At 35.5% G+C, this 12211-nt stretch overlaps 1 protein-coding gene across 1 annotated transcript; it reads right to left on the reverse strand.

Annotated features, from left to right (window-relative positions):
- Positions 1-6129: 6129 nt before the first annotated feature.
- Positions 6130-10763, reverse strand: LOC104235082 (glucosamine inositolphosphorylceramide transferase 1). Its single transcript, XM_009788759.2, has 4 exons — positions 10275-10763; positions 9909-10031; positions 8211-8378; positions 6130-8066 (listed from the first exon to the last, which is right to left on the reverse strand). Exons 1-4 carry the CDS (start codon positions 10629-10631, stop codon positions 6384-6386), a joined length of 2331 nt encoding a protein of 776 aa, XP_009787061.1. The 5' UTR covers positions 10632-10763; the 3' UTR covers positions 6130-6383.
- Between the last annotated feature and the right edge of the window lie 1448 nt (positions 10764-12211).

A 12211-nucleotide genomic window follows, 5' to 3' on the forward strand; every position in this document is an offset into this window, starting at 1 on the left:
TGACCAAACACTCGCTTTGCATGACCAATAAGGGGATGGGAAGGGTAGACATGGGATATGATGACTACGTGTTAATGTCACGTGTAGCCCCTCATCGAGGAGTGTTTACCGGACATTGCGTGGGGTGATCCTATAGGACAAACAACCTAGGACCCCTCTCTACCAAATTCTCTCTTTATTTAAAACTTTTCATCTTTTACAACTTGTTCAAACCTTTATCTTACTACTTGAACTATCCAACGTGCTTTACTTGCAACTCGTTTGATTCAACTGTTTATATGGACTAATTTGTAAATATAAGTTCGGTCGGGACCCACAGTTGTAGACTAAAAGGGGTGCCTAACACCTTCCCCTCGAGGTTACTTCGAGCTCTTACCCTAATCTCTGGTAATGCAAACCAACTCAAGAGTTAATCACTCTAGGTGCCCTAACGCACCATAATCCGTTAGGTGGAGACTCTTCAAATACCCAATTCCCAAAAGGAAATGAGTCATTACACCCCGTGAATGTCGAAACCCGGACTTCTCTCCACGGAGGAAAAAAGGGGGACGCGACAACATCTCAGTTACTTTATATCATGATGAAATCACGAATATCAACAAGATAGAACCACTACAGTGTCATGGAATCGACCAGGTCATAATTCTCACGGTGTACGCTCGTATGCCCATAACTTGGCATGTGCGGCACCTCAATACCAATCACATAACACATAATTTGGGATTTCGAATCCTCATAACCAAGTTTAGAAGTATTACTTACCTCAATCCGAGCAAATCCCTACTCCACTATGCTTTGCCTTACAAACCGGCCTCCAAATGACCCAAATCTAGCCATAAACAGTACCATACAATCAATACGGGCTAAAGGAATCAATTCTACAAGAAATTACTGAGTTAAAACTCAAAAATCCGAAATTGGTTCAAACTCGGCCCATGGGCCCATATCTCAAAATCCGACAAAAGTCACGAAATTCGAAAGTTCATTCGACCACGAGTCTAACTATACTAAATTTATCAAAATCCGATATCAAATCTCTACTCAAATCCCCAAAATCGACTCTCCAAATCTCTAGCCTCAAACCCCCAAATTACACCTCAAAAACATACCAACTAGGTGGAAAATCAGTGGGGAAATATGATTATTAAAGAAAAATAAACACAAGGAACTTACCTCTGAATCCCCTTGAAAATCCTCTCAAAATCTCCAAAATCCGAGCTCAAACAAAAATGGTGAAAATTTCGGAACCCTCGCTTATATGGGTTTTGTCCAGTCAAACTGCTTATGCGGCTCACTTAGCTGCTTCTGCGGCCTCGCAGGAGCACCTCAAGGCCCGCTTCTGTGGCTAACTCCGCACCTGTGCTGATCTCTCCGCATCTTCGAGCTCGCACCTGCGATTCCCCATCCGCAGGTGCGATTACACCGACAAAAACCAAAGTTCAACTGCTTCTCAAATTCAATTCCAAGTTCGTTAACCACCCGAAATCAACCCGAGGCCCTCGACACCTCAACCGAACATACCAACAAGTCCTAACACACGATACGAACTTAGTCGAGCCTTCAAATCACCTCAAACAACATCAAAAACACGAATCGCACCTCAATTCAAGCCTAATGAACTTTTAAATTTCCAACTTCTACAAACGACGCCGAAATCTATCAATTCACATCCGATTGACCTCAAATTTTGCACACAGGTCACAAATGACACCACGGATTTACTCTAACTTCCGAAATCGAAATCCGACACCGATATCAAAAAGTCCACCCCGGTCAAACTTTTCAAAATTTCAATTTTTGTCATTTCAAGCTTAATTCTATTACGGACCTCCAAATCACAATTCGGATATGCTCCTAAGTCCAAAATCACTCAAGGAGCTAACAGAAGTATCAAAACTCGAATCCAAGGTCGTTTACACATAAGTCAATATCCGGTCAACTTTTTCAACTTAAGCTTTCAATTATGAGATTAAGTATCTCAATTCACTCCGAAATCCTTCCGGACCCGATCCAACTAACCCGGTAAGTCATATAACGACTGTGAAGCACAAAAAGGAGCAATAAACAGGGAAACGAGGCACAACACTCAAAACGAGTGGCCGGGTCGTTTTATCAACAAAATTAAGCATACATAAGAGTAATTAGGGATGTATTAGTATTTGGGTTCAACATTATAATTATGAAAGAAGGTTTCTAATACTTCTCTTTTATTTCTCCTTGTTTTTCACTTTATTTATGGGTTTATATTTTGTACTCGCAACGATCAAAACGTTCGCATTATCAGGTTATCTAAGATAACTATATTGTGAGATTAATAGTTTAGAAAATAGGACAGATTTCTTCTTACAACAGTTGAAGATATATTCCTAATATAATTTTTTTACACTATATATATATATATATATATATATATATATATATATATATATATATATATATATAAAAGTTAGATCATTTTATGTCTTAGTCAAAAAGCAAAAATTGTTTGTGTTACATTTCAAAAATCAAAATTATAATTAGATTGTGGATGTTCGTAAATACGCACAATATATAATGTATATTGTCGAACATCCATATAATCAATGGTACGTGGCAATAATTTAATTGGGGAACTGCGTTGGTGTTAGAGTCGTTAAAAATTGTCTTTTAGAAAGAGCAATTGAACAAAACTCAATGCAACTCATCCATAAAACCATAAGCAATTAACATCAGATATTGATCATGAGCTATAGTTTATATTAATATAATAAACAAGGTGACAGGAAAAGAAAAACTCAAATTCATATATAAAAAAATATTCTAGCACGATATACTTTTATTAATATTTTAATCTTTTTCAAAAGTACAAACTTGAAATTCAAATTACTTAGCATGATTGACATTGTATTTTATGGTGTTCGGGCATAAAATGAAGTTTTTTTTTTTTTTTTGTTTTTTTTTTAAAAAATGAAGTTAGTTACTCATCCATAACACATGCATCTTTCTAAACACTCATTTTATAGATGCATATTTGCATCCACTAAAGAAAACGCGAACTTTGTATGGACGTCCTATCAAAAATTGGCTCGTCAGAAAGGAATTTCAACATAAAAATCCATCAAAAATGTTTTCGAGAAGCTAATTCCATCGGAAATTAATGTTTATTTTAATAGTGATTGATGATAGATATTTTTTCTCTTTTTCGTTTAAAGCATTTGATATCCAAAATTGACAAGCACCATTAATCATGATTTTTGCTAAGTAAATTTACTAAAAGGTAAAGATGTTCTCCATTTTACTATGGATTTTCTTAGCTCGAACTCAACAACAACAAACCCAGTTTGATCCTAATAGGTGAGATCTGAGGAGGATAATCTGTACGCAGACTTTACCCCTACCTAGCTGTTTCCAATAGATCCTCGGCTCAGAAAGGGCAAGAAGAAAAAGAAGAGAAAAGCAAGGACGGAAGAAAAATGAAAGAGAAAAGAGAAAGAGAGAGATAAAAGATAAGTAATGTCAAATAATAGCAACAAAAAATATAATACCTGAGGCGAACAAAACCACACGATAAAAATCTAAAACTCCAACTCGTAAACTTTAATTTAAACCTTTTCATCTGTATTGAGAGATGAGATAAATTAAACCTCTTCATATTCCTAGACAAAGTCATCACCCTTATCTGAAAACTAGTTTTTTGGAGGCAAGTGTCTTTATTATGATCCCAAGGTGATAAGCTATGTTGTTTCATTCTCCAAATCCTTTTAACCTTCTTCCAACTTTTTGGTTTGCTAATTCAGAATTAATCAAATCTCTCCAAATAGGATTCGAACCTATAACTATATGCAATAAATTTAACATTTAAAAAGGTAAAACTCCAATAATGATAGTTTGGGGCAAAAATCGGATAAGCTAAGAGGATAACATGATTGCATTGTAGTCATTGGCAGAAAAATCCTAACTCTAAGGGGGTGTCAATCGACACTATTTAACAATAATATTTCCTTATATATACGTGTGTAAAATACTACTACTACTATTATTCTAAAAGCAACATGTACATGTATAAAAAGATAATATAAAATGAATACACCATATTGGATGCTCAAAACTTTAGATTTGATACTCAAAATCTCAAAATCAACATGGGTCAAAAGGGAAGACAAGCAAAACAAAATGGACTTAAGGAAGGCCAAAGTCGACTCTATGGGTCATATAAATGAACTTTGATGAGAGTTTCAGAAAAAGAAAGATATGCAAGCAAAGCATGGATATCAAAACTCTAGATTTGATACTAATATAATATATACCAGAAGTAATAAATACTCTTTCATCTTTAAGCAGAAGTCTCGAGTTCAAGCCTTAGATATGAAATTATTTTTGTTAGGGAGCATTTTACTTGTAATATGGATTTTTTAGTGTAAATAGGGGCGGAGCTAGCCCATTGAATGCGGGTTCGGCCGAACTCAGTTACTTTAATCCAATTCATGTATTTATCTTAAAAAATCGATTGAATATGTACAAATTATTAATTTAGAACCCAATAACTTGAAATGATTAGAACCCCGAACCCATAAGTTTCAAATCCCGACTCCGCCTCTGAATGTAAATTTAGATTTAATCTGGTCCCAATATATATACCGGACACCGAATGGAAACTATATATAATTTCATCTGGTGTCCGGTATATATATATATATATATATACATTATTAATACCTTGGACCCCAAAAACTCTATGTCAATTGTCAAATGTGCTGTCAAAAGGTGACTATAGTTGTGGCTCGTGGAGCACCACAAACATATTTTAGGTCCCTTTTGCATATAAATAGAGCCTACATTTTCACTTACTACATTCCCTATGCTTCTTTATATATTCTCTTAATCAATTCACATGCACAACAACGTGAATTGGAAACATTAACCTTTTGGAGATTACACAAACCACGTAGTGATGAAAAGCATCCTTTCCCCTCTCTCCATATTTTTCTTAAAACCTTGTGTTTGCTCACCTCGGTTAATTCACTAGATAACTGCTATCGTTTACTAGCACATATATTCTAAAAAAAATTCATTTCAATAATATATAGTTGGGCGATCTATTAAATTATTTAGAGTTTTACTTTTTGTGACACCTCAAACAAATTTTACATCGACAAAATACGAGAGAAATACTAGATATATAAGTAAACGAGTCTTAGACCCTAGTGATACATTGTAAAACCGTTCTATAAACCCTAGTGATGCATTTTAGAACATGAATATCACTAGCTAGTGGGCTATTACACTTTTCTAGAGAAGATGAGAGGTTTAGCTAGTAAGAATTAAGAAACTCCTTAATTAACCTACTCTACACTACTATGCACCTTAAGTCAATCTTGATTAATATGAATATCTACGCTATCGTGCCTCCTCCTATTGTCAGTTAATGTCAGTTTAGGGGCGTATTTTGTTACTACTGTAATAAACTTTGATCTTATCCTCCATGTCATTTGATGCCCTGCTCGAAAAATAGGCCAACCCAAATGTTGGTAGTAAACAGTCGACATTTTCTTGGAAAATAATTTTTTTTCCCTAGTGGTCAATATATGATGCCTATTTAAGTTGACTAGACTAATGAACGTTCCTCAAAGAAGAGAAAAAGAAAAAGGGAAAATAGTAACGTGCCTCCTCCTTTTGTTTTTTCCCAGAGGTTAAAAATAGTAAAACTTATTTTTCAAATAATTCATGTAATTTTTTATTAGAGCACTGCTAGCAAAAGCTTTTTGTTTGGCTCTCGTGGAGGACAAGATGCAAGAAGTGAAGTTAACATGGTATGGACATGTAAAGAGGAAAGGCACATATGCTTCCGCTAGGAGGTATAAGAGATTGGCCTTGGTGGGCATAAGAAGAGTTAGAGGTAGATATGGCGCAACAATAGCTTACTGAAGATATGACGTTTGATAAGAGGGTATTGAGGTAGAAGATGAGTGGGTTGAGTGTATTTCTTTGCCATACCAATTGCATTAGTATTAGATATTTCTTGTTAGTAGAGTTATATTTCTATCTGGTATTTCTTACACTTCAGTTATCTTATTATATCGTTGTTGTTACATCTTGAACATTCAAGAGAAACTGTACTGCTTTGCCTTGAAATCACATCACAAATAGATGTTGGTGAAAGTACATCTTGAAATCTGATAGAAAGGATAACACAGAACTATATCAACTTATGTATCTAAACTAATGTACATTTGCCTTACAAAAGTTGAAGTCCCTCCCAAAGCAAAATTTACAACAGGAGGTAAACAAAACTGACCAAAATCATAAAACCAAAATTATACCAAGAGGAAAGAAAGATCAAAAATCAAAAAAAATAAAAATGAAAAACACTAACTTCAACTATGATGCTAGAAATTTGCTCCTTGCTATACATCCCAACCATCTTTTCGATGGTGAAATTCTGATTTTCTACTTGATATGCTTCCATACATTTCAGAAAACTTTTGGAGACAACTGCTTCTTAGCCCATAGTGAGTCTGCGTATTCCGGCTAATTGCAACACCCGAAAATTTTGAAGTATCGATTGCCCATGCAGGTTTGACGTATTCAACTGTACTGGTGGAGCTCGCGTTTGCATACAAGTAGTTTAGCAAAACATCCTCGCAATTAAAAAGGTTGTCCACCATTGCTCTACCTGCTGCAGCTTCATTGCTCCAGTACTTCTCGAAAGCCATTTTGCTGTCGATGAAGGCTGCTCCTGTTAGAATCATATTATAACCATTGCGCTCGCGAGCATGATTCTCAGCCCTATATTTCAATGGGTTTCCATCTGCAAGCCGGGGGTAAAACCCTACTATGCGCTCAGGATGCTCACGCCATACCTTAAATCCACGTTCAACATCATCACAAGGCATCATAATGTCATCATCAAGTTCAAGAACTGCACGTGTCTTTATCAAAGGATCTACCTTAAAGCGATTATTCAGCGAGTTTTGTTCCTCTACTCTTATCCTAACTGGCACTGCTGAATCAAGCTCACTCAATTCTGGAGGTTGGCCTTTATTCCACACTACGACAATCTCGCGAACTGAAGAACACCTCGAGTAATGTTTGACATACATTTTCAAGTTCCAGAGCCGAGCATCATAGGTCATTGTTAATAAAGTGAACTGAGAGTACTGACCGTTCAACGGGTAAGCTTCCTGTGCACCGCTGCCTCCATAGATGTACTTAACTCCGGTGCACACTAACACCACAGTCACTACAAATACTAAAACAAGAACGAACCCTCCACTGCATGTTTTTGGATTTATTCTGGCACGGAGAGACGAGCTTGCTCTGTTCAAGCGGCTACAGAATAGCCTCATTCTAGAAGATAACAAGCTTGATCTTTCCCAATCAAACGCGACATCACTCCTCTTTCCGACATTGTGAGGACACCAACTTAAGGGAACTAATCCTTTCACTGCTCCTAGTAACATACCAAACACTATAACAAGAATCACAACACCTAAAGCTGATGCAAAACCTAAAATAAACCGTCGATTTACATCTCCTGAAGGGACTCGATCCCCATCCATAACTGCAACCCACTCCCCGGAGCTTAGTTGCTGCACGTCAAGTTGATGACTGCGGGCCCCATTCCAGGCGTTTCGTCCCTTCGTCGACTCTTTAAGACCCAAAGGCACCTCAACTTCTTTGTACTCAGTAGGAGTCAGAACTTCTATTTTGAAGAGACGTAAGCGTCGCCCATATGTTTCACCACAGTCTTGACCAGCACGATGAAGATGTCCATCATATAAAAATGGTCGACCTCCATTTCGTGCTCCCTTGCTCTTATCTGTGTTATAGATAGGATTCATTTTGTGTGGTTTCCAAGGACCAAGAGGCGAGCTACTATACCAAATCTCCAACTGACCGTTCTTCTTGGCACCAATTCCACTATGATCTGAACCGAAAAGCCAGTACTTCCCATCATGTTGAGTTATAAAAGAATCAACAAGCGGCCTTTTCATTACGATCTTTTCCAGTTTCCATTCTGTAGGAAACTTTACAGCTCGATAAAGACGGAGATCCCCTTTCGCACTGCCCTCAGGCATCATATAGATCTACACAAAATAATACAGATGAAGGAAATATTAATCACGACGTCAAGAAAAATAGACTTCAATGATAGCGCAAGTGTAACGTTGTTGTTTCAGACAAAATTGAGTTACATGACATATAAATAGTTGAGGAAGTAAAAAGCTTACGTTGCCATTGTAGTCAAAGACATAAGGATAGGAGAGATGCCAGTCTTCATCCAGCGCAACACCCAACTGTTCCCACGTTGCTCCCTTATCAGTACTTCTTGCAACTCCAATATCGCCTTGCATTGTGATTGAATTCTTTGATTCAAAGAACAGGTAAAGGATGTCTCCCTGAACAATGTAATCAAACAGAAAAACAACAATCAAGATCCTGTATGTACTAAAGGAGAGGAATCTAAAGATTGTAACGACCAGAAACCCTCAGCGAAAATAGTTCAAACATAAAATATCATATAGCACCAAAACTAGACAAGTCATATATATGGTATTATTTTCAGATAGAGAAATGCTACATCTAAGGAAACAATATATTTACAATAAGCGAAACTCAAAAATCCTGGATTTAAATATTTGAAGCAACCTTAGTCTGTCTGAGTATGTAACGCTTTAAGTCTTATTCTTATACGACTCAATTTTTCCCGTCTCATTTGCATATATCAGGAAACCACTTGACAAGCGAGGAGTCTGTCACCATGTCACCAAATTTCCTGATAAAAAGAGCACTTCTGTGTACGAGGACCATTTCTAATTCTACATAGTTGTACCAAACCACAGATTTTTATTAATTACATGTAACATCATTGGCTTTGGCTATATTCCTAGTAGGCACTAGAAACTGATTGGTCATTATCCTTCAGAGGCATCAAATCCATTTTCTCCAGTAAAATGAAAAGAGAAGAGCAAAGTTCCCCTAATTATCTCTCTTTCTATCCCAATTTTTTTGCACATTATTAACTTGGGGACGGCCTATGCTGACATTGAGCAGAATAATAAACATAACCAAGGAAAGCACCATCAACAAGAGCCAAAAGGATAATGTCAAAGAACTAAACTACTACCTTTTCCATCCCTATATCTACTTTATAACTCAACCTACTTGCACTAGATTTAAAGTTCTCTCCTCCTTCACTGCAGGATTCCTCACCAAAAGGATGTGTTAATGACAAATCCTGTGACCTCATCAGCCAATTTAAATAATTGCAACAGCACACAACAGCTTACTAATCTATATGTTTCAGGTGATTAAGCTGACATAGTTCGGTTCCATTAACGTCACATCTAATCTCCAAAGGATGATGATAATAGATGATTAAAGTTAAACAACTCGTCCACAAAAGTCTCATCAATGAAACTTCAAACAAGCCATCATACTTTCACCAACCTGATTACATGCATGATAGAAAAAGCTAAAGATGCTTCCTCTTATTTGCTTATCAAAAATATAACAAAGCTAATCTATCATAGAGCAATAGAACTTAGCAAATATTACTACTTACTAGTAGTAAGTTACTGCTCCTCCTTTCCACTTTTATGTTTCCTTTAGCACGTTTCAAAAAGAATACTTCTTTCTAAATTTGGAAAAAATTTAACTTAAACTTTCAATTTTATCATTAATGAAAAGCTTTAATAGGCAATAGGCACACAAACACTCGGACATGTTTAACACCACAAGTTTCAAAAGAATTATAGCCACATAAATGTTATGGCTTGTTTAGGACCGTAAATTTAAGAAGTATTCATTTCTTCTTGAACTCTGTGTCCAATTAAATAGGTTATCATAAATTGTTGGAACGGAAGGAGTACTTTCTAACAAGAATCAAGACATAAAAGCTAAATTTTCAAAAAAGGAAAAAAGATTACCTGAACATAAAGAAAAGGATCAGCAACAAAATTACTGGGAAAACTAGCCCCAGAAGCTGAAGCACATGTGACAACTGGATTTGCCACTGGCCAAGCTGCACTTTTGTTCCTCCATACATTTGCCTGCCAAAACATTTCCACAACACAAATTTCAACAAATCATGAAATCCCCACAAAACTTAGCAACTTTAGTCCCAAAAAAAAATTAAATTAAATCTTTGAGCCAAACCCCCCATAAAACCAAGAATTCTCAATTAAAAAGGTTCAAAACTAAAATTCCAGAACCCCAAAACAGAAAAGATCAAAACTTTACCATTCAAACCAAGAATTGAGCAAAAAAAAATCAAAAAGGAAAAAATTTCTTACCTCTTCAATGGGTTTAAGGTTAAAAGGAGAGTCGCCATAGTAAACGCCAATTGACCAAGAACCCTCATTATCCTCATGACATCCCAAAGAAGAAAGTGTTGTATGTACATTAGGGGGTAGTAAAAGCCTACAGTAAATCCCAGCAATTGAAGCAAGACAAACAAATGACACCAAAAAGAAGACAAAAGCTGAAGAGTTAGCACAAGGATCACTGCTGCTGCTGTTACTACTTCCATTAATATTACTCTTAGTGGTATTGCTGTTATTGTTCTTGTTATTGCACCACTGCCACCACCTACCACCGCCTCCACCACCGTGTACGGTGGTCCCGGAAACCGCAATTGGGAGAGACCCCATTAACCAAAATGGCAAAAAGTTTCAATCTTTGTGAATTTTATTGCAAAAAAAAAAATTAATCTTGGTGAAGTTTTTTTCTGTATGTATGTAAGTATTTATCTTCTTTTCTTGTTGTTTCTTCTTTGCTGAAGCTTTTTGTTTTGTGATGAATTTTGTAACTTCTCTCTACTATGTCTGTATTCTTGAATTTTTGTAGTTTTTGCTAAAGGAATTTTGAAAGTAGAAAAAAGGTGACAGAGAGGTGGAGAAAATAGAAAAACACAAATGTTGATTAAGCAAAGCAACTTCTTGCTCTGTTTGTCTAATTGAGTTGTCTATGTTGGTGTGCTGGCTTTGTTATTGATGTTAATATATAGAGTGAGTCTTGGTTTCAAATTTCTACATTTGTTTTGTTCTTTTTCCTCTTTATTTTATTTTATTATAAAACATGTGGACAACTGATTAATATTTATTGTGAAAGTTACTTAATCAGATAGTTAGGATCACCCTTAATTAAAGGCGTATAATCGAATAGTTAGGAAAAAAGATTTTTTTGGCATTCTGATTTAGTTATATTAGAATTAGTTATGTTGAAATTAGTTATTCTTATATTATTTATTATTGACTGTTTCGTACTACTATGCTGTATCAATCCCGAGATTATTAATTTTATTGCTTTATCATGGGATCACTATTCCACCATCTGGCAAGTATAACTTATTCCGATACTATTTTTAATCATGGGATAAGGATTAGTAACCAAACAAGGAATAAAGTGGTATTAAATTTTTATTCCAAGATTATGTTTGATTATCCATCATACCAAACGTCTCCTTGTAGTCAAAGGTGCTTAGTCGGATTGTTAGGACCTTTTCACCCTTAATTAAAGTCGCTTAGTTAGAAAAAAAAAGATTTAGTATAAAAAGTAAAAATATAAATTATAATAATTTTAAGTAATCTTTCTTATGTTAATTGGGATATTTGTCAAATGAAAAAAAAAATTGTATTATTGTATTGGTTGGCTGTTGACAGATAGAGTAGTCTTTGGTCTTTGGGAACTCCTTCATAAGTAGGCCTCCTTTGACAATTAGCATTAAATTATTTCTCTCAATTAACACTTGCATTAATCACTTCTAGAAGAAATCAATAAATATATATGCCATCTTGTTCCTTTAATGATGAGTTGTTGAGAAGAATAATCAGATTATACTCTCTGATTTGCTCATTGCTAATTAATCCAATTGTACAATGTGTCTGACGGTATTTTCTATGTTTAAATTGTAGTACTATAATTGTGCTGGTAACAAATTTGACCTTTAAATATAGAAATAATGTTACAGGCTACATATTTGCACTTTCTCCAAAACCGTTTTTTCTGGAAAAAAATATATTTATACACGTATGTCATGTGCATTTGAGGGTAAAAACTGTTATAAATATATTATATTATGGATGTTTATTTATTTCTCCGTTGTAAATAAGCGTCCTGAAAAAGCTTATTCATATGGGACTCCACCGTAAATATGTTTATCTATTTAAGTACTCTGAAGCTTATCACTTCGATACCGGTTATGGATAAACATTACCCCGGTAGAAGATTA

This window comes from Nicotiana sylvestris, chromosome 5 (assembly GCF_000393655.2).
Source record: "Nicotiana sylvestris chromosome 5, ASM39365v2, whole genome shotgun sequence".
Classification (NCBI taxonomy): Eukaryota; Viridiplantae; Streptophyta; class Magnoliopsida; order Solanales; family Solanaceae; genus Nicotiana; species Nicotiana sylvestris.

Coding starts and splice junctions, on each gene's coding strand:
- LOC104235082 (XM_009788759.2), bottom strand. CDS start 10,631: ATGGGGTCTCTCCCAATTGCGGTTTCCGGGACCACCGTACACGGTGGT. Junction 8,379..9,908: donor ATCCTTTTCTTTATGTTCAG/GTAATCTTTTTT, acceptor TACATTGTTCAG/GGAGACATCCTTTACCTGTT. Junction 8,067..8,210: donor TCTTTGACTACAATGGCAAC/GTAAGCTTTTTA, acceptor TATTTTGTGTAG/ATCTATATGATGCCTGAGGG.